The 21,550-nt window shown below is 39.7% G+C and overlaps 1 protein-coding gene across 5 annotated transcripts in view; it reads left to right on the forward strand.

The window, feature by feature from the left end:
• Positions 1-21,550, forward strand: part of arfgef1 (ADP-ribosylation factor guanine nucleotide-exchange factor 1 (brefeldin A-inhibited)) — a 301,506-nt gene that overhangs the window by 111,568 nt on the left and 168,388 nt on the right. For 3 of the 5 annotated variants that reach the window (XM_078540375.1, XM_078540377.1, XM_078540379.1), the window contains 4 exons: positions 2,786-3,059; positions 9,736-9,849; positions 13,527-13,634; positions 14,075-14,262. In XM_078540375.1, the coding sequence (XP_078396501.1) occupies positions 2,786-3,059; positions 9,736-9,849; positions 13,527-13,634; positions 14,075-14,262 (684 nt within the window). The remainder of the gene's footprint in view (positions 1-2,785; positions 3,060-9,735; positions 9,850-13,526; positions 13,635-14,074; positions 14,263-21,550) is intronic. The other 2 variants (XM_078540378.1, XM_078540380.1) reach the window with 1 other exon arrangement.

Below are 21,550 nucleotides of genomic sequence, written 5' to 3' on the forward strand. Positions count from 1 at the left end.
GTCAGCTTTCACATGTATGCTGATGGCACCCAGCTCTACCTCACCACCTGTCTCCGATAATGACCATGGCCTCTGTTGTGTATCTGATTTGTTATGCTGCTTCTTTGACTTCTAGTATTGGATAAGCAGAAATTTTCTCCAGCTAAATATTAGGAAGACCTTTGATCCCGTCTGCTCGTTCCATTCCCTAGGCGCTGACTTCCTGCTGCTCTCTCAGATGGAATCAAAAGGTTGGCATCCATGGCATCCAACTTGACCTTGAGATGAGCTTCCAACCCCATATCTGCATTATCATCAACATTTGCCACTTCCAACCCCGTAACACTGCTTTTATATGCCCCTGTCTCGGTTCATCTGAAATCTTCATCCATGCCTTTTTTATCTTTGGACATGACTATTTGAATGTTTTCTTGATTGGCCTCCCACCTTGCACCTTTGTAAACTTGAGCTTATCCAAAACTTTGCTGCCTTAAAACTACAAAGTCCCATCTATCCATCACTCCTGTGCTCGCTGACCTACAATGGCTCCTGTTGTGGCAATTTAATTTTTTCAATTTGAAAGTTCTCGCCCTTGTATTCAAATCCTTCCATGGCTCTGCCCCACCTTTTCTCTGTAGCAAATTCAAGATCTCTATGCTGCTCCAGTTGTGGCTGTTTCCACATCCCTGATATACATTGCTTCACCATTGATGGCCTTCAGCTGCCAAGGCCCTAAGCTCTGGAATTGCCTCCCCAAACCTCTCTGACACTCTATCTCTCTCTCCTTTTTAGGTGCTTCTTGAAACCTACCTTTGAAAAAGCTTTTGGTCATCTGCCCAAATAACTCCTCATGTGGTTTAGTGTCAAATTTTACATACCAATGCTTTTTCAACCATGAGATTTTGCTGTATTAAACACACTATATATGCAAGTTGTTGATTATTTCTCAAAGTTATTGTAAGTTCCCCAATTACAATTTCCGATAAGACCAGTGAATCTCACATGGCATTGTTTACATTGGGCAGGTGGCAATGCTGGAATTTGGGTGCACGTAGCCACTGAAAAAATTTGAATCAAAGCTTGAGAGAGATGTGCTTTGTGAGAGTAAAGATTTTTAAATTGGTTTTATGATCGACAAGACCTTCTTGTCACTTACCATTTCAGCAGGCCATCTTGCTCTCATGCCCACACGACTGTCGTTGGCCTGCTGCAATATTCCAGTGAAGCCCAACACAAACTGGAGGAACAGCACCTCATCTTCCGATTAGGCACGTAACAACCTTCCAGACTTAACATTGAGTTCAGCAACTTCAGACTCTGAACTCTGCTCCATCTTTACCCCTTTTTTTAATCCAATTTTTTTGTTCTTATTTATTTATGCATCATTTTTATCCTTTTTCCCCAACCACCCCCCACCACCACAAGGCCAACTGTCACTTGTTTCTCTGTTGTGCTTTCACAGAGCGCTGGCCCTTGGTCACAGCATATCAAAAGACATGTAAAAGTGGCATCTGAATAACAACATGGAGCCAAGAAGATGCACTTAGCTCATTTCAGTCTCTCCTAATGATCTGTTATCATGGTTATATGGCCCATTTAAGCTCTTGAAATTACTTTTTTAAACCTATAAATACAGTTCCCTAACCAACATCTCCCATACCATTAAGACACATTGTGTCAGCTCCTCATCCCTGCCTTAAGCCTGCTTCGCAATGCATCCATGTTTGACAGAAAGTTGTTTTATCTTATTGGGTGCTAATCCCACAAACAATCCAGCACAGCAAGGTAAACAGGTAGTGTGAACTCACTTTCCCACGTTCCATATCATGTCCAAGACACCCACCACCCCTGTTGTCACTGATTTATATTGGTTGCCAGTCCCATAGCATCTCAAATTTAAAATTCTCATTCCCTTGTTCAAATTTATTCATGGCCTCACCCATTTCTATCTTTAACCTTTTCCAATTTTACAAACCCACAAACTCTCCTTTCCTCTCGTCTCTTATTTGTCTCCCCCTTTCCTTCACGCCAGCATAGGCATTTGTGACTTCAACCAACTGTAGCCCACAATTGAAATAAAACAGAGGCAGTGGAGAGGTTGAGAGAGGTGATGGAGAGGTATCATTGGATGTTGTCTGTGAGAATGTGGAAGCTGACCTTTTGTTTGTGGATGTTATCACCAAAGGACAGATGGTAAAAGAGGAAGATAAAGAGCTGAGGATAGAACTTTCTAGGAATACAGATGTCATGGTGTAGAGGCAGCTGTCACTGCTGAAGAAACTCTGGTTACAATCAGAGTTTTGGAACCCAGCAAGGGCAGTCTCATTTGTGACTTCAGCTAGGGCCTTTTAAGTGCTATAGCAGGCGTGGAAGCCTCTGCTGCTTCCTTATAACCCTTGTTCACAAAGCCTAGCCTTTCCCAAGGCATTCCCTGCCTCTCTCCCGATCCGTTATCTTTCTCTCCCCTCTTGTGCTCTCCAAACTTAACTCATACATGAGACTTATTTCTTGCTCCCTTGATCCTATTCCAGCTAAGCTACTGAACGTCCAGCTACCCCTGTAAATGGATTCCCCTGTTCAGGTACTCTCTCACTTTCTCCTTTAAACCATCATCACCCCTTCAAAAAAAAAGCATTCTCAGCCTCTCCCTTTTCGCTTAGTTCTTGAACATGTCTCCAAAATCTGTGCCCATCTTTCCCAAAACGCCGTGTCTGAGCTAGAAAGTTGTCAAACTTAATACAGCATTCCTTAGAAATGGAAGACTGTGCTCCATTTTCAGTCCTAAAATATTTCTTTTTGCATACAGCTGCAGGAAGTAAAACAAATGGAAAAGGAGAGACTTCGGCAGCAACATCATCTCCAACAGTCCAATGTGAACCAGTACGAACCCGAATCCCCACAACTGAACCGACTTGAGGAACAGCCTATTCTTGAAGTAGCACAGGCACCTGAAATAGAATCAGGACACATCAATGAAGTGGACAAGCATATTCAAGAGGATACAGAGCCAGAAAATGGGACAGACATTTGTAATGCCGAAAATGAACAAACAGAAGTTGACCAGGCCACAGCAGCTAAAAGTAAATAAGTTTGTTTATAGCCTCTTGTACATAGTTTTTGTGACTTAGGAAAGTTTAAAGGAAGGAAATTATTTATTTGTTTCCTTAGATATGCACTATAAGGTTGGTAAACAATATCGTTTCTCAGTTCAGTTTCCATATATCGTAGAATGTAGGTCAATTCTTCCTTAAAAAGTATTCTGCTTCACTTGGTTAAGATGATTTGCTCTACGTTGTATTTACAATTCTTTCATTCCATTGTTAGCAACAGGTCCCTGTAGTATTCCACACAATGGAAAAACCTGAATAAGCATTTAATTTCTTCAGTTTCTGTTAATGGTTACAAATCTATTGGAAGATGATCCTGCCAACCAAGATGTCAAAAATCATGTATTCTTGATGCAGATGATGCTGTGGCTGCAGCCAGTGTGATGGAAAATTAACTCTGGGCAGGAAGAGATTACAAAGTGACTATTTAAAAAATTCGCTCAACAGCGTCCTACACTGGATTACGCATCTGAAAGAAAGGATCACTGTCTTATGTCGTTATGTTGTTATGTTCAGTTCTCTCCAGCATTGGTTTTAAGTCAATTTCACTTTTTGGGTTCGGCATCAATCATGGATTCTATCAACACACTTTGTGACTGATTAGAAATTTTTGTATGCTGACCAAGACCTGCTCTTCTATTGTAGAAATAAGCACAGAACAAGTTAATTCTGACACTGAACTCCAGCTAGAAGTGGTGACAACATCAGATTTGCTTTGAATTTTAACCAAGGACAGTCCACAGAATTTACATCATAACTGTATCTTCAGCTATTGGGAGCCTGTCCCACCATATTTCTGTTGAATAGACATTGGTCCCTTGTCTGTCAGCAGCAAAGAGCCTTGCTCCAGATGTCTTTAAGACACAGAGACTAACTTTTCCAAGGTATTCAGTTATGTCATCTGGATTGTTATTATCTTGTATTATGAGATGGGGGTTTAGGCTTCCCTTTAAAGACTTATCCCAAAAGTTAACAATTATGTTTAGCTGAAAAGGCACTGATTTAGTACATATCCATTGAACTCAGTATCTGAACTGCCTCATAATTAGAGGGTGTGTTTCAGTTACTGCTTGCAGCAAACAAGGACACTTTTCTGTGTAGCTGTTTCTGCCAGCCACATTTTTACTAAGGTTTTATCTTTCTAGCTGAATAGGAATCATAATGAGCATCATCTAACAAGGTCTGTTCCATGCAAATGCAATGGTTCCTAGGCCAGATAGGGTATGTTATGTGCTCCAAATGGTTCAAGTTTTCAAAGTCACCTGGCGGCACATCTGTTGTTTTCCAGGTCCCACTAAAGCACAGAGTCACATATCTAGTGGAATGTTTTAGTAGTTGTTCAGAAGTTGTCAAAGTAAATTTCTTTAGAGAAAATGCTCCTCACTTACTCCAAGGTTTGTTAAATTGAGCTTTCGTACACACTGCACATCGAAATCAAATTGGTTCTTGCCTGATTATTATGAAGAATTCCAAGATTTTCAAGAATTCCAAGATTTTCTGAAAAAACCCTCGATATGAAAGCTCAGGTGGCTGTTGAGGAAAGGATTTTTTTTTGTCTAGTCTTTAAAAGGGGCTGATGGAGCTTTCCATCTTGTGCTGCAATTGCTTTTGAAGATAAAGATAAGGTCACATTCACATTTCAGCGAGGAGTAACAATCAAACAATCTTATCAAGCTTGAAGATGTCACAGATTTGGGATTCTCTCCAAACTCACTGTGAAGCTCCAATAATTTTATGATCAGCTGTTTCTGACCATGATTACTTGAAGGAAGTACGTGTCTTTATTTATGAAACATTTGGAAACTGCAAACTTTCACGCTTTATTCTGATTCTGGACTTGGTCCTGCACAAGTTGATATCCAAATGGCTTGCAATCCTTGGATATTAGAAATCTCAAGTTTTTCTCCCTCATTGTTGGTACCTTACTTGCATTTTGCTCAACAAGCATTGTTGGTGAGTAGATTGTGTTGAAGGTGGATCTAGCTTGTATTACTTGGTATGTAGGCAGTTTGCCTAATATTATTTCTGAATTTCACTTGCATCAGAAAATTGCAGTGTGGAATTTCAAATCATGACCACCTTTTTTTTATTCATTCGTGGAATTTGAGCATCTGGTAAGGCAAGCATTTATTGCCCATCCCTAATTACCCTTATGAAGGTGATGGCAAGTTGCTTTGTTGAACCACTGCAACCCATGTAACAATGGAGGAACGGCGATATAGTTCCACATCTGGATGGCGTGCGACTTGGAGGAGAACTTGCAGAGACAGTATTCTGCCCATGTTCTTCTAGCTGTTAGATGTTGCAGGTTTGGAAGGTCGACAGAGCGTTGGCAAGTTGCTGCAGTGCATTTTGTAGATGGTACACACTACTGCCATTGTGTGCTGGTTGTGGAGGGATCTCATGTTTAAGATGATGGATGAATGGCAGATCAAATAGGCTGCTTTGTCCTGGATAATGGCGAGCTTCTTGTGTGTTGTTGGACCTGCAACCATCCAGGCAAGTAGTGAGTATTACATCACACTCATGACTTGTGCCTTGTAGATGGTGGACAGGCTTTGGGAAGTCAAGTGGTGAGTTACTTGACTAAGGATTCCCAGCCTCTGACCTGCTCTTGTAGCCACAGTATTTATATGGCTGGTCAGTTTCTGGTCACTGGTGACCCCCTGGATATTGACCTTGAAGGATTCAGTGATGGTAATGCTGTTGAATGTCAAGGGGGGATAATTAGATATTCTCTTGTTGGAAATGGTCATTCCCTAGCACTTGAATGGCACAAATATTGCTTGCTATTTATGAGCCCAAGCCTGAATGTTGTCCAAGTCTTGCTGCATGTGGGCATGGATTGCTTCAGTATCTGAGGAGTTGTGAATGATACTGAGTACTGTGCAATCTTCAGTAAACATCTCTACTCCTGACCTTAGTGCTGAGTGAGAGTTCATTGAAAATGTTGAAGATGGTTGGGCCAAGCACGCTACCCTGAGGAATTCCTACAGCAATATCCTGAGGCTGCGATGATTGGTCTCCAACAATCACAGACATCTTCCTTTATACTAGCTATGACTCCAACCTGTGGAGAGTTTCCCCCTTCATTCCCATTGACTTCACTTTTGCTGGGGTTCCTTGATGCCACACTCGGTCAAATGCTGCCTTGATGTCAACAGCAGTCACTCTCAACTCGCCACTGGCATTCAGCTCTTTTGTCCATGTTTGGACCAAGGCTGCAATGAGGTCAAGAACTGACCCTGGTGGAACCCAAACTGTGCGTAGTGAGCAGGTTATTGCTGTGTGAGTGCCACTTGATAACACTGTCAGTGACTCCACCCATCACTTTGCTGATGATTGAGAGTAGGTTGAAGGGGTAGTAATTGGCTGAATTAGATAGGTCATGCTTTTTGTGGCCAGGACATACTTGACCAATTTTCCAGTGTTGGGCAGATACCAGTGCTGTAACTGTACTGGAACAACTTGATTAGGGATGCAGCTAGTTCTGGAGCACAAGTTTTCAGTCCTACAGCCAGGTTGTTGTCAGGACCAGTATCCTTTGCTGTATCCAGTGCCTTCAGCCCTTTCTTGATATCTGCCAGTGAAAGATTGCACCACTTATTTAATACAAGCGCATATAGATATCGAATTTATAGAAAGTTAGAGTTCACTCTGCTGGTGTTCATTTCTTGGTCCAACTATTGGTGGTTCTACTTAAGGCTATCTTCAAGGCAACAACGTAAAGAATCAAAAATCTTTTCCAAAGATGTAATGTCTTGTTCTGATTGCTTGGGGTGATGAGTGATTTGCTGCAAACTACTCTGAAGATAAAAATCTTCAGAAACACTACCAAAATTCCTTTCACTACTATTTTATACACATGAGGATTGAATGCAAGGAGAAAATGTTAGATTACCTAATTTCAGTATTACTTTCCTCATTTTCTTCGAAGTACAAACTTTGCATACAAAATTCATTCTGCATTTCAGGCCCAACCATGCTTGTTTATATGACCAGATGTGACTTGAAGCATTTTCCTGTTCTTTCTGGTTTTCAATGATCTGCTATTTTCAAGATGCTAATTCTGCCTTCCCTGGGCAAAGAGTCTAAGGTAATTATTAAAACAAAATAGGAGAATATAATTTAAAAGCTCAAAAGGACAATTTCATGAAGAGCAAATATCCAGGTGATTTTTCCCAAGATTGGACTGCATCCTATCTTATGTGGAAGCTGAACTTAAAGAATAAGGAAGACTATACTGAAGGTAGGTGGCTTATCATGATTTTGCCTCTGAGTTTTGTATAATATCAGGAATCAAGAACCTTGCATCAGTGATAATTCAGTTATGGAAATAAGTGAAATAGAATATGGCAATGGAGACAGCACTGCATGATGTTTTGAATAGAGTCAGAATGTTCAAATATAATTATTTTCTCCCCAAATATTTTTTTGAGATATTTATCAAGAAGCAATAAGATATTCACAATTTAAAAAAAATACCAAGAAATATACATTTTTCTTAATAAGAGTAATTCACCATCTTTACTGTAATTGTTAAGAATTTGTCCACTGTATGTAGTGCCTGTGGAGAAAATCAGGTCCCTAGCTTCACTTAATGCTATACTACATTAATTCAGCGTTAAAGCCACAGTGAATTATTCTGGTAAGGCTTGGGAACTTTCTGTCTTCACTATATCTGCCACATAACTTGGTGCTCTAGGGGAGCAAATGAAGAACTGGGCATACCCTGTTCCATGAAGTTTCATTCATTATTTTTATTGGATGGAAAATTTGCAGGGAGTGTATGTCTGAATTCCTGATATGTGCTCCCAAAACATAACGTTGTATGTCAATAAAACTAAAGGTAAATTTATTACGGATACCCAGCCTTAGAGAGGGATCAAATCTTGAACGCTCGGATAAACCATGGTTAATGTTCACTTACTATTTTCTGTCCAGGTGATTTCACCATAATAATTGCTGCTTTCTGTGCCCTCACTAAAGAGGTAGACAGTAGAAGTTTTTGTGTCATGCCTAGATGACCTCTATTAGAAGTGAATAAAAGAGGGCAGAACATCTTGAGGGAAAAGAGGAGGACTAATCCAGGGACTTGAGTGGTACCCTTAGGTGACGCTTCTTTCTTGTCTTTTCTCCTTGCAATGTGCCACCACAATGACTGGCAGTGATTTCACAATTTTATTTTGTATAAATTGTTGAATAGGAGCTATTTATCAATGTTAAGACTGCTCCTCAACGACCTTTTTTTCTGAGTGCTTTCAGGGCAGGAAGACCAGCCAGTGGCTAGTAAATTCTCTTGTTGTTCATACTGCTAAAACTTTATAATTTTGTGTGTCTTGTGCTTCTCATATATTTATTGTTCATTTATACCTTCAGAAGCTCCACATATTAATTTTTTTGTAGTCTAGGAAGGTAGTCAGACGTTCTGCTGGTGGCATATGAATTTTCGATTGAAATACAATGGTCCAGATTTTGTAGTATCAATAACAGTGAGGCTATTAGTACTCACCATTATTAAGGACTAAATGGACAGCAACTATTGCCATCCCACACTTGCAGTTAAATGTGGGAATCGGGGAATTGCTGTCATTTTTTTTTGCCTTCTCCTCCATGAGCTTTTCCACCTTGATGAGTGATTTGGCAATCAAACACATGGAGGGTGTAAAGTCCCAATGCATATCCACTAAATACTCAGTAAACATGCCAGAAAAAGTTGCAGGTCATCCATTCAAATGTAACTGAAATTTTAATGATGTGATAACTCTTAATTGCTGCTATACAATCTGGAACTGAAAACTTACTTTTACTAGTGTGGAGACTCATTCTTTAGGTTTTAATTATGGCTAAAAATGTTAGCATTTTAAAAACTTTTTCTTTGTCTCATTTCTCTAATCTCATCTTCCTTTTCATCTTCATTTCACTTCCTGTACATTATTTTACATTGAATTAAATGTTCTAAACTATGCTTCCTGGATTAGACTGCATACTTCAGTAAGCATAGCGTACTGGTTGGTTGAAGAAGCTTGTTGCTTGCCCTGTTCACATAAGTTCCAGACCCCCTATTGAGGGTGTTACACTATGTCAGACTCCATAAGCTGTTGTGCAAAAGCCTACTAAAAAATCTGTGGACAGCTGTTTAAGTGTAATGGATGGTGAGCACTGTTTATTCGCTGCTGACTGCAAAATCCGGACCAATGTTTGGCTGACAAGAGGTAACTCTTCATATGACCCTTACTGTAACTCACTGACTAAAGAAGAAGAAAAATCAATCTTATCGCAATCGGTTCTATATAAAATGATGTTATAGGAAAAGGAAGAAAATGCTGATACAGATTTTCTCCAAGGGCACTTCAGATGCTTAGATATTAAACACTAGGTTTTGGCAAACCAGTGCAACTGAAGGTAATTCCATATACCAAAATGAGAATTGATTTTTTATATTGATGTTATAATATATTTCTGAAGGAATACGCAAATAGAATTTAAACCCTTTGAAGATTTCACATTAGAAAAATCATCCCCAAAGCCCCATTTTCCTTTATTTGAGACAAAGTTGAGGCATGTTTTACCCATGCTTGTATTTTCTTTAATTTAGTCCTGGCTGGCTGATTTGTTCTGAGCATTTTATATTTTGTCCTTACACAAGGTATTGCAAAAGAGATTGCAGGCAGCAGTCATGGGGAGGGTCTTGAATTTGAGGATAATGTACATGAAATTGTACAGAACATTCTGCAAGAGTTGGTGACCACTGTTGTTGGAGGTAGTGTATTCATTTTCATCTGTTAATTTATTTCCATGATTTTGTTCTGCATGTGTAAGTCTTCATGACATTTTTGTTTTTCCTTAATTTTCTTTGATTCCTTCGTCTCATGAGGTAATTTTTCCCCTTTCTGTCGGTATGAGTCTCAATTTCGACAGGAGAGCAAAAAAAGTTAATGATTTCTTGTGTATAGATTAATTGCTTGCTGATTCATTGAAAACTTTTTGCAGTTGTGCATTTTACATCATGAATGACCATTATGTAATCAGTAAAGTTGGATCAATATCATAATTGTAAAAATGCAGCAGGAAAATTTATAAGCAAATTTAAAATGTAGGGCAGACAAAGAATTAATTTTTCTTTATTTGTTCCTGGTGTTGTTGGCTAGGCCAGCATTTATTGCCCATCCCTAATTGCCCATGTTCAGAGGGCATTTAGGAGTCAACCACATTGCTGTGGGTCTGGAGTCACAGGTAGGCCAGATGAGGTAAGGACTGCAGATTTCCTTCCCTAAAGGGACATGGATGGGACATTAGTGAACCAGATGAGTTTTTACAACAATCAGCAATGGTTTTGTGGTCATCATTATTGAATTCAAATTTCATCATCAAACCCAGATCCCCAGAACATTATCCAGGGTCTCTGGAATGCCAGTCCAGTGACAATACCACTATGCCACCACCTCCCCTTACAGTGATGTTACACAAAACTACCAGGTAATGATGTAGAATCATTTGGTGGTATTGAAAGTTGCCAAGATGTAATGGGGACAAAGGCAAGTTACAAAGAAGACACTATATATCCAAAGTTTCAAGACAAATTTTTACAGCATAAATGATGTACTTTGTCATATTTTCTACCATGTTTGGAGAGTTGACTGCAGCCTAATGAACCTTGGGTGAGGAAAATAATCGACGATGTGTAATATATTTAAAGTATTTATCTTTTTGATGTTTGACTTTTTGACTTACGTTAATTTTAAAGGATAATCTTTTCCAGTACGCAACTAGAGCAATGACATTTATCTATCTTTTAATTTTCAAGGTGCCAATGAGAAAATTTAGATAAACCAATAGATTAAACCTAGAACCATTTGATTTCTTTGCTTCAGTAACGCACCATTTATTCATAAGATCAGGTGTAGGCCATTTATCTCCAAGAGCTTGTTCCACCATTCGATGAGGTCATGGCTGATCTGTGATCCAAATCTATACACCTGCCTTTTGCCCCATATCCCTTATGCCTTTGGTTAACAAAAATTTTCAGATTTAAAATTAACAGTTGATCAAGCATCCATCGCCATTTGCAGAACAAAGTTCAACATTTTTGTCATTCTTTGTGTGTAGAAGTGATTCCAAATTTCACTCCTGGCTCCATTTTTTAGATTATACCCCTTAGTCTTCCTAACCAGTGGAATGTTTCTCTCTATCTAACCAACTACTCCGCCGCCCCCCCCCCCCCCCCCACTTTAAATCTTGAAAGCTTCAATCAAATCACTTCTTAAACATCTAAATTCCCAGGGATACAACCCTAGTTTGTGTAATCTCTACTCATAACTTAACCCTTGGAGTCTAGGTATCATTCTGGTAAATCTATGCCTCATTCCCTCTAATACTCTTCCTAAGGTATGATGACCAGAACTGCTTACAGTACTCCAGGTGTGGTGTAACCAGGGCTTTGTGTAGTTGAAGCATGATTTCTATCCCCTTGTATTCTAGAGAAGGTGCAAAAAAAAAAGATTTAAAAGGATGATACCAGAAAAGAATGAACAGGCTGGATCTCCCTTCTCTTGAAAAGAGAAGGCTGAGAGGTGACCTAATAGGTTTTGGTAGAGTAGACTCAAAGAGAATGTTTCCTCTTGTTGGGAAGAACAAAACTTGAGGTCTTTAATATAAGATAGTCACCAAGAAATCAAATAGGGAATTGAGAAGAAATTTATTTACACAGAGTGGTTAGAATGTGAAACTCATTATTGAAACAATAGTATAGATGCTAAGGAGAAGCTAGATAAACCTATGTGGGAATAGAGGATTATGCCAATAGTTAGATGAGGAAAGACAAAAGGAGGCTCATGTGGAGCATCAATGCTGGCATGCACTGTTTGAGCCGAATGGCCTGTTTCTGTGCTTTGTAACCTATGTAAAGACCAGCATTCCAATAGCCTTTTTGATTATTTTCTGTATTGTGCACCTAGATGCCCAAATCTCTTTGGACCTTCGATGTTTCCAGCTTTTCACCATTTAGAAACAACTTTGTTCTAACCTTTTTAGATTCAAGGTGGATGATCTCATATTTGACTTCATTAAAATCCATTTGACACAGCTTCGCCCATTCACTTAATCTGTCTACTTTTCTTTGTAATTTTGTGCTGATGAATTCTCTCTAATTAAATTAGAAACAAGCTCAAATGAATTCTCCAGAATTGTAATGATTTGTTTCAAGAAAATAATTTACAGGCATTTGATTGCATTTGAAGATGGTCTTTTGTTCCTTGATGTTAGCATCTAGCTGTTCCTTGTGCTGTTCCTTATAGCTGCCACTTTCTCAAGTGTTAAAGCTGTACTGATACTTCAAGCCAACTGTATTGCAATATTTAGTCACCGTTGATTTCAGTGGGAGTTAGAGACTCAGATGCAGTGACATTTGTAGCAATTGATAGGTGTTTTAAAACCCTTATGTCAATGTCAACTTCTGGGAGGAGGTTGTACTTGGTATATTGTTCATAATGTTGTCCAGGTTGTGTGGTATAATATATCAGCCAGTATTTTTTTTATGTTCATTCATGGGATGTGGGCATCGCTGGCTAGGCCAGCATTTATTGCTCATCCCTAATTGCCCTTGTTCCAAGGGCATTTTAAGAGTCAACCACATTGCTGTCAACCATCCTTACCTGGTCTGGAGTCACATGTAGGCCAGATCAGGTAAGGATGGCAGATTTCCTTCCCTAAAGGACATTTAAAGGACATTAGTGAATTAGATGGGTTTTTACAACAATCGACAATGGTTCCATGGTCATCATTAGGCTTTTAATTTTCCAAATTTTTATTGAATTCAGATTCCTCTATCTGCTATGGCAGGATTTGAACCTGGGTCCCCAGAGCATTACCCTGGGTCTCTGGATTACTAGTCCAGCGACAATACCACTATGCCATTGCCTCCCCAAGTATGGTGGTAGATAAATCATCAGCTGAAATTTTACATTATTGCAAACAGTTTCATATGTGTAACTTTCAAAGTGAGCTCAGATCTGCCTTTTGCTAAATTTGCTATTACTGAAGAGGCTTCCTTATCTGCAGAAAGAGACCTCAGTCAGTAAAAATTTCTTGCCTACAGGCAGGAAACGTTTAATGTCACTGAGGTTTCAAAATGCCTTCACTGTATGTTCCGATGAAGCCTTGTAAGTTACAATTTGGCTGTAATGTGATGGATTTCACAGTCAAGTTTTCCAGATAGTGCAAGTTGAGGCTGAAGTGTCAGCACAGCTTTATATTTTGGGTCAAGGGGAAAGCCATTTTATCCATTTGGAATTTAGGAACATATGTAGTTGAGCTACAATTTTGATGGAGAGCTATTGTCATGGCAAAAGATTTCGGTCATAATGTTTTGCCAAATAATTTGTTTTACTTTTGATTTCCCCACCCCCCACCACCCTCCGCCCCCGTTTTCTTCCTTTAAAGGAACTCTCCCTACCACGCATCTGGGAGGATGGGACGATGTGGGCTTTGGACCTCCCCACTACCATCCTCAATGCTGCTGTGATTGGCCAGTAAAAAGTGCAGTTGAAGGTGGGTGAGGCAGTGCCAGTTTTTCCTACCCCTCCTTCAGAAAGATTTTTTTTTAAAGTCTGAGCCTGAAACTCATCCACAGATTTGAGTAGAGGGCAGCAGCCTTCAAACCATGAAGTTGTAATTGCTACACTTGACTATTAGATGGATTTTAGTTTATTGGCTATTTTTGGAAGTCTATTTGTTGTTAGCTGCAATATTTACAATAGCTTTAAATTGCTTCACACTATTTTAGCATGTTTGAAATCTTATTTTTTATGTATTTCTGATTTTTGAAGTTAAACGTACATTGTTAGTAATTTAGTACCATACAGTAACTTTGTTTATAACTGTTGTTCCTCACTTATTAAATTCTACTGACATGCATTTTCCTCAATATGGTGCCCAGTCTTTGAAAAGTTTTGTTTTGTGGAGTATTTAACTGAAATGTTATCTTTCAGATTCAGAAGAAAAGCCAGGTGGGAATGGTTGTTCTGAAAGTACTACTGGCACCCTAGAAGATGAAACTGTAGCAGTCAATGACACAGATAATGTTCATTCTAATGGAATTCCAGGGACTCCAATCTCCGTGTCATATACCCCATCACTGACTGATGACAGATTGTCAGTTTCGTCCAGTGACACTCAGGTGATGCCAAATAAAAGCATAGATTTACCCCTTATAATCCCTTTCACAAAAATTGGCTATTTTTTATTGATATTTTAGGATAATTATTGTTGATAATTACCTTTTTGTAGTTTAAATTAATAGAGTATCAACTTTAAATCAGTGCTAGAAATATAGATTTTCTGATTTCATGAAATCACTGTCATCCTGCCGACAACATGAGGTCTAGTTTTCCAGTACCCAAACCCATTCACTTCTGCATTTAGAAATTCACAGTTGTCACAAATAAATCACTAATTAGTTGATATGTTATTAAAATTAACTGAGGAACTTCCAATTTTAAAAGACATTTGGAATTACTGTCTTGGCAATTCTGAGATTCGTCAGCTAACACTTTCGGATGCTTAGAGCAATGAGCTGTCCCAATGACTTCTTACAGATGGAGCATAGAATGAGTTCTTGAACCTGAATTTATGCATTGAAATCAAAAATCCGCTTACCTCTCTTTATCCTGTGTTACAATCCGGTTAGGGACTGCTAACATTTAAACTGAAATTCAAACACCTCATTTTAACCAATAGAACTGCACAACAAAATTTCACTTAAAATACAAATTTTATTGTATATAAAAGAATTAAACAAAACTCTTACTAATAAAAATATGATTTATAACTGTGTATGTTATGCACTCAGGTTTACTTCTTACTTCCCCCAAGAATTCACTTATAAGACAAATCAATCTTGAAGCTATTTACTTATGTAGAGACCACCCATAAGTGTGGCACTGTCCTCTGGAGAGTCTTCCTCAGCTCTGGCTATTCTAAGAGGTAAAACTTTCATTTACCATGTCTTCACTGTGGATGCCTGAGTCCCTTGTTCTGGTTACTTTCCAATACTTCCAAGCTAATCTGCCTGTTGCTTTCTTTGGCACAAGACTCTGTGAAGACTACTGTCGATTCTTCCACTAGTTTCAAACGAGACAATCTTCCATCTTCTGTTCCCTCACAAAATTCAAACTGAGATTAAGCCTTACCCGCATTCCACATGGTGAGTTACTCTGCTTACATTGCAGGTCTAACTGACTATCATTTACTTTGGCTATCTTCTCTCAGTGAACTGCAAACCACATGAGGCCCAAACTGCAACTAACTTTTCCTGTAAACATCTAGATAAAATGAAACCAGAGAACCTTGCTAAGCTCCATCCATCTCCATAACAAGGTAGCTTGCTCTGGACTGTCTTCAAACAGACCTTGAGATTAATTATCCCTCATTTACAATTTCTTCTTTGATCTTATGAAATAAATGAGTTTTACAGCCTTTCAGGATTTACTGAATTCTTTTAAACTAATTTAGTTCTAAATCCCAAAACAAAAATATCTCTTAGGGGACTGTACTTCTTTGCAAGCTATGCAAGCATCACATCTCCACCTCTTTTTAGCTAGCTAAGCCCACCTGATGTTTTATAGCTCTATCTCCTCTGACTTTTAATAAACAAACCAGGGTCGCCTTTTGAACTGCCATTTATCTTAAAAGTCCAGCATTTTAATCACCTTATCTTTCCAGCTGTTTGCTTCTTAAGCTAACGTGGCCCAAACCTTTTAAATGTAATAGTCTCCAAGCTTGCTTTAATTGCACTTAACCCATTTTTACAGTTAAACTTGAATTCCTATAACTAAAAAAAATTTCCAAAACACATGAACCATGAATTAGATATTCCCAACACTAGGAATAGCTAATGTATATTGTATGTTATAAATTATTAAAATAGATGAGTCAGAATGCTGCATCCAATTCAGTAACTTTTTATTGTAACTACCAGTTTAAGATTACTTGCTTTGAATAGCATATAAGGCTACTCTATTTGTTGAAGGCTAGTGCTAGATATATTGGCTAAATGTTCCAGTCAGCAGCAGTACCGCTGTCTGTAGAGTTTTCTCCGAACCGATGATACTACCCTTTTTCAGCCGCATCTCCCAATCCCGGATGAAGCAGAAATAGGCAGCACAGCCTCTCTGGGGTAAGTCAAGCAAGTATAGGAGAGTTGGGGGTAAGAAAGGGCATGCCCCCTTTTTATGAGAGTGGCTGCCACATTCAGTTAAGTTTTTAAAGGTCTTAAGTCTTTTAATAGGTGAATGGCTGAATGAGTGAATGGGTGAGTGAATAGGTGGGTGCCTGGGTCGGGGGAGTATTCAGGTCTGATCAGGGAGTGGTCTTGGAGGGGTTAGTCAGGTGGTGGGGATGTAATCGAGTGGTGGGGGGGCGTCATGTGGGGAGTCAGGTGGTGGGGGGGCAGTCAGGAAGTTGGGGGGCATAGTTGGTGGGGAGATGGTTGGGAGGGGATGTTGGTCGGGTGGGCGGGTCTGGTCGGGGGGGTGGGGAGGGCGTGGTTATTTGGGTGGCATCAGGGATTAGTTGGGTGGGGCTCAGATGGTCTGAGGATGTGTAGTCGGTTGGTTGGGGGTGCGATAGTTGAGTCAGGAGATGGCCAGGTCAGAGGGGTAGCTGGAGGCTTGTCAAGTCAGGTGGGGGTAGACGAGTGGTCAGGGATAGGGTGGTTAGTGTTTTTGGTTGGCGGGGGGTGACTGCGGGAATCGTTTACGATGCTCAGTTGAGTTATGTAGCTGTTAGACCAGTTATTAAGCAGTCTAACATTTCTAGAATAAGTATGCAGGTAAGTCCCGCTTACCTGGCGCAAGTCTCCATCCTGAGCTCAGGGCTAGAGACATTTGCAGAGAGTCCTGGGCAGCACAAATCAGCACATCTGAAGTTTAAACTTCCTTGGCAGTTTCCACGTTTGTCTGTGTCAAGACTTCTGCAGGGTCCTGAAGTACATCTCCCGATGTATGTCACATCCCTGACCATCTGGAGACTGAAAGATTTGGGTCGTTCTTTAGATGAAATAGAAAATTAAAAACAAGCGCTTGCAATAAATTCTGGTAACAGGAATTATATAGAATCTCCAATAAGGGAACTGGCCATTTGGCCCAGTGCTTATGCCCCACATGATCCTCCTCCTCCTCCTCATTCAAATGACCTCTTCCCACCTTGCCTCCATAATCTCCCTAGTTCCTGTGCTTCATGTTCTGCATCAAGTCTCCCATACAATGTGCCAAATGTGCAACCATACCAAATGTTTCAACAAAACATCAGTATGCTTAATATTATTGGAGCTGAGAAAAATCCTTTAATTGCTACATACTTAAATGTACGCTTTGTTGGGAATACTTTTGATACTTGCCAATAAGTATTGATTAATCTTAACAATACATTATTTTTAAACCAAGTTTACTATAGATGAAGTAAAACATTTATATGGAATTCACTGCGTTTTCCATCCTGAATTTCCACTCTAGTTTGCTAGAGTGAAGGCACCCTGAGGTAGCAGCAACCACAGTATGATTGAATTTTACACCTAGTTTGAAAGGGAGAAGAGTAGGTCTAAAACTAGTATTTTAAACTTAAATAAGGGTAACTATGTGGGCATGAAAGCTGATCTAGCTGAAGTGAACTGGGATACTAGGCTAAGGATAGATTAATTGAAAAGCAGTGATAGACATTTATGGGGATATTTCACACAAACATATGAATTAGGAGCAGGAGTAGGCCACTCGACCTGCTCTGCCATTCAATAATCTGAATGTAACCTCAGCCACACATTCTTGCCTACCCCCAAAAACTTTTCACCTCCTTGTTAATCAAGAATCTATCTAACTCTGCCTTAAAAAATATTCAAAGACTCTGCTTCCACTGCCTTATGAGGAAGAGAGTTCCAAAGACACTCAAACCTCTAAGGAAAAAAAAAATTCTCCTCATCTGTCTTGAATGTCTTTATTTTTAAACAGTGACCCGTAGTTCTAGATTCTCCCACAAGGGAAAACGTCTCTCCACATCCACCCCGTCAAGACCCCTCAGGATCTTAAAGGTTTCAATTAAGTTGCCTCTTACTCTTCTAAATTCCTGTGGATGCAAGAGAAAGCTGACCAGCATTTCCTCATAAGACAACCTGCCCATTCCTGGCATTAGTCTAGTAAACCTTCTCTGAATTGCTTCTAACACTTTTACATATTTCTTTAAATCAGGAGACCAGTACTGTATACAATACTCCAGTTGTGGTCTCACCAATGCCCTGTACAACTGAAGCATCACCTCCCTACTTTTGTAATCAGTTCCCCTCACAATAAATGATGACATTCTATTAGCTTTCCTAGTTACCTGCCGTGCCTGCATACTAACCTTTTGTGATTCATGCACTGGGACACCGAGATCCCTCTGAATCTCAGAGCTCCTCGACCTCTTACCATTTACATAATAAGCTTTTTTATTCTTCCTGCCAAAATTAACAATTTCACATTTTCCCACAATTCACATTATACTCCATTTGCCAGATCTTTGCCCACTCTCTTAACCTATCTGTGTCACTTTGTAGCCTCCTTACATCCTCTTCACAATTTACTTTCCTACCTATATTTGTGTCATCAACAAATTTAGCAACCATTCCTTTGGTCCCTTCATCCAAGTCATTTATATAAATTGTAAAAAGTTGAGGCCCCAGCACTGATCCCTGTGGCACACCATTCGTCACATCCTGCCAACCAGAAAAAGACCCATTTATGCCTACTCTCTGCTTCCTGTTAGCTAGCCAATCTTCTATCCATGCCAATATTGTAACCCCCTACACCATGAGCTTTTATTTTCTGCAATAACCTTTGATGTGGCACTTTATCAAATGCCTTCTGGAAATCTATGTATCCACAGCACATGTGACTCCTTCAAAGAACTCCAATAAATTGGTTAAATATGATTTCCCTTTTACAACACCATGTTGACTCTGCCTGATTGCCTTGAATTTTTCTAAATGCCCTGCTATAACATCTTGAATAATATTCAGAATAAGTATATTCCTACTTAAAAGAAAAATTCTAAGGGGAGGACCCACCATCTATGGTTAACTAAAGAAGTTAAGGAAAGCATCAAACTTAAGGAAAAAGCATATAACTGTGCAAAGATGAGTGGCAGGTCAGATAATTGTTCAGAGTATGAAGATCGGCAGAGAATGACTAAAAGGTTAATCAGGAGAAAGAAATTAGAATATGAGAGGAAGCTAGCTAGAAACGTAAAAACGGATAGCAAGAGTTTCTACAGACACTTAAAAAGGAAAAGAGTAAGTAAAGTGACAGTTGGTCCTCTAGAGAGTGAGAATCAGGAGTTAATAGCAGATAATAAGGAAATGTCGTATGAAATGAACAAATAATTTGCTTCTGCCTTCACTTTAGAGGATACAAGAAACATTCCAGTAATAGTAAATCAGAAGGTGGAAGGAAGCGGGGAACTTAGTGAAATTACAATTGCTAGGGAAGCAGTACTGAGCAAACTGATGGAACTGCAGGCTGACAAATCTGCAGGTCCTGATGAAGTTCATGCTAGGGTCTTAAAAGAGGTGGCTAATGAGGTAGCAGATGCATTGGTGCTAATTTTCCAAAATTCCCTAAGTTCTGGAAAGGTTCCATCAGACTAGAAAGTAGCAAATATAACCCCCCGATTCAAGAAGGGAGGGAGGCAGAAAACAGGAAACTATAGGCCAGTTAGCTTGACGTCTGATGTGGGGAAGGTGGTAGAATCGATCATTAACAAGGTTATAGCTGGGCACTCAGAGAAACTCATGGTAATCGGGAAGAATCAGCATGGATTTGTGAAAAGAAAATCATGTTTAACCAATTTATTGGAGTTCTTTGAAGGAGTAACATATGCTGTGGATAAAGGGGAGCCTGTAGATGTGCTGTACTTGGATTTCCAGAAGGTATTTGATAAGGTGCCACATCAAAGGCTATTGCAGAAAATAAAAGCTCAGAATGTATGAGGTAACATGTTAGCATGGACAGAAGATTGGTTGGCTGTCAGAAAACAGAGAGCATGCATAAATTGATCTTTGCCTGATTGATAGGATGTGACGAGTGGAGTCCCGCAGGGGTTACAATTTTGATCAATGACTTAGATGAGGGGAGTGAAGGCATGGTAGCTAAATTTGCACATGACACAAAGATAGGTCGGAAAGTCTGTTGGGAAGAGGATGTAAGGAGGTTGCAGATGGATATAGATAGGTTGAGCGAGTGAGCAAAAATCTGGTAGATAGAGTATAATGTGAAGTTGTTCACTTTGACAGGAACAATAAAAAAGCAGAGTATTATTTAAATGGAGAATGACTGCAAAATTCCGAGGTGCACAGGGATCTAAGTGTTCTAGTGCGTGAGTCACAAAAAGTTAGTAGGTACAGCAAGTAATTAAGAAGGCTAATGGAACGCTATCCTTTATCACGAGAAGAATTGAACATAAAAGTAAGGAGGTTTGCTACATTGATACCTGGAATGAGCGGGTTATCTTATGAAGAAAGGTTAGACAGACTGGGCTTGTTTCGACTGGAGTTTAGAAGAGTGAGGGGTGACTTCCCAGAATCACAGAATTGTTGCTGTGTGAAAATGTTTTTCTCACATCGCATTTGCTTCTTTTGCAAATACTTTAAATCTGTACCCTCGTTCTCGATCCTTTTATGAGTGGTAACCGTTTCCCTCTATCTACTCTGCCCAGCCCCGTCTCATGATTTTGAACAGCTCTATCAAATCTCCTCTTAACCTTCTCTCTACAAGGGGAACAATCCCAGTTTCTCCAATCTACCTTCATAACTGAAGTTTCTCATCCCTGGAACCATTTTTGTAAATCTCTTCTGCTTTATTAGCTGCTTGATTGAATGAAGTATGTAAGATCCTGAATGGCATTGACAAGGTGGATGTGGAAAGGATGTTTTCTCTTGTGGGTGAGTCCAGAACTAGGGGGCACTGATTTAAAATAGGGGTTGCCCTTTTAGGATGGAAATGAGGAGAAATCTTTTCTGAGGGTTGTGCGACTTTAGAACTCTATGCCTCAGAAGGAGGTGGAGGTGGGGCCATTGAATATTTTTACGGTGGAGGTAGATGGATTCTTGTTAGGCAAGGGAATCAAAGGCTATGGGGGGTAGATCGGAATGTGGAATTCAAAACACACACAGATCAGCCATGATCTTATTGAACGGTGGAGCAGGCTCGAAGGGCCGAATGGCCTATTTCTGCTCCTATTTCGTCTGTTTGTACCTGTCCATGTGTTCTGGGGCAAGCTCAAATTGCAAGAATTGCCTTTTGGGCCTGCCCTGCCATATGATCATGCTGATCTGATCTTGGGCTCAATCCACTTTCCTGCCTGTTTCCTAGAATTCTTGACTCCCCTGTAGTTCAAAATCTGTCTATCTCAGTCTTGAATGTATTCAGCGCTTCAGCCTC

Source organism: Cetorhinus maximus, chromosome 4, assembly GCF_964194155.1.
Source record: "Cetorhinus maximus chromosome 4, sCetMax3.hap1.1, whole genome shotgun sequence".
NCBI classification, from domain to species: Eukaryota; Metazoa; Chordata; class Chondrichthyes; order Lamniformes; family Cetorhinidae; genus Cetorhinus; species Cetorhinus maximus.